The 1,213-nt window shown below is 23.7% G+C and overlaps 1 protein-coding gene across 1 annotated transcript; it reads left to right on the forward strand.

Moving 5' to 3' along the window:
- Window positions 1-7: 7 nt before the first annotated feature.
- On the forward strand, window positions 8-967 carry LOC126909994 (peroxisome assembly protein 12-like). The gene is made up of 3 exons (XM_050692395.1): window positions 8-415; window positions 483-591; window positions 662-967. Exons 1-3 carry the CDS (start codon window positions 296-298, stop codon window positions 847-849), a joined length of 417 nt encoding a protein of 138 aa, XP_050548352.1. The 5' UTR covers window positions 8-295; the 3' UTR covers window positions 850-967.
- Window positions 968-1,213: the final 246 nt, after the last annotated feature.

Here is a 1,213-nt window from a genome sequence, read left to right on the forward strand (position 1 = left end):
AGTACATAATAAGTAGTTTACAGAAATATGAACATAATCGAAATAGTCTGTCGTTAAAACATTAATAAAATTAAGATGTTTTAGTACAATTACTTTAAATTTAACTTCTCAATCTTATAGGTCAATGACTTATTATTTTAAGTGACATTCAAATCTATCGACTGCTATGTTATTTTTATGATTTAAAAATTAAGTAGTTGTTTTTTCAAAGATAAAACCTAATATTGGAAGTTTATGTAAGAATTTTTATAATAGTTCTTAACATTCTTTACTTCTTTTATTGATTTTATTTCAAATGGCCGAAAAAGCTGCTCATCATACTACAACTGTTGTAACATGTCCATCAATTTTTGAAGTTATTGCTCAAGAAAGTTTATCAGCTACTATTTATCCAGCACTAAAAAAACTGGTTGATGTAAGAAATTAAATTTATTGTTGGTCAATTTAGAAAATTAACATATTTTATTAATTTATACTTTTAGTATATAAATCTTAAGAATTCAAACAAATGTATTTGGTTAGTTCAGTACTTCGATGAAGTTTACTTAATCTTCAATAGTTTATGTCAATTATATTATTTAAAAACATATGGTAATTTTAATAAAATCTAAAGTACATGTTACAAATTAAAAATAATAATATATTTTGTTTTTTTTTATAGGAGGAACATTTTCAGAGAATTTTTATGATTTAACTAGAGTTAGGCAACCTAGCAACTTGAGATCCGCTCAAAAGCAACTTTTATTCAATTTAGCATTGACTGTTTGTGTTCCTTATTTACGGATTAAATTGGAAACTTATATTACCAACTCGAAAACAAAGCATAATACTCAGCTTTTAGATGTATAAATTATTACTAGGCCTATGATTTATATGCATTTATAAATATTTGATCCAATTTGAAGGGTCCCAAGTTAGTGCAACTTCATTATAGGATAGAAATATTTTTCAATTTAACCCTTTAGCAGGCGTGTGCCTATTTTTAACGTTTATAGTCGCGTGAGGGTCTATCAGACCCCATTTCTAGAAAAGTATAAAATATGTATAAAAAAGTTCATTTTTTTAAATTCAAAGACATTATTTGTTACCATATGAAATATAAATATGGATGAAAATTCAAAAATAAAAATTAAAAAATAAATAAATTACAAAATTATGTGCATTACTAAAAATTATATTACAAAAAAAACTTAATTTTCAAAATTTCATTAAA

The sequence above is a fragment of the Daktulosphaira vitifoliae genome, unplaced genomic scaffold, assembly GCF_025091365.1.
Source record: "Daktulosphaira vitifoliae isolate Bord-2020 unplaced genomic scaffold, ASM2509136v1 Scaffold_2870, whole genome shotgun sequence".
Classification (NCBI taxonomy): domain Eukaryota; kingdom Metazoa; phylum Arthropoda; class Insecta; order Hemiptera; family Phylloxeridae; genus Daktulosphaira; species Daktulosphaira vitifoliae.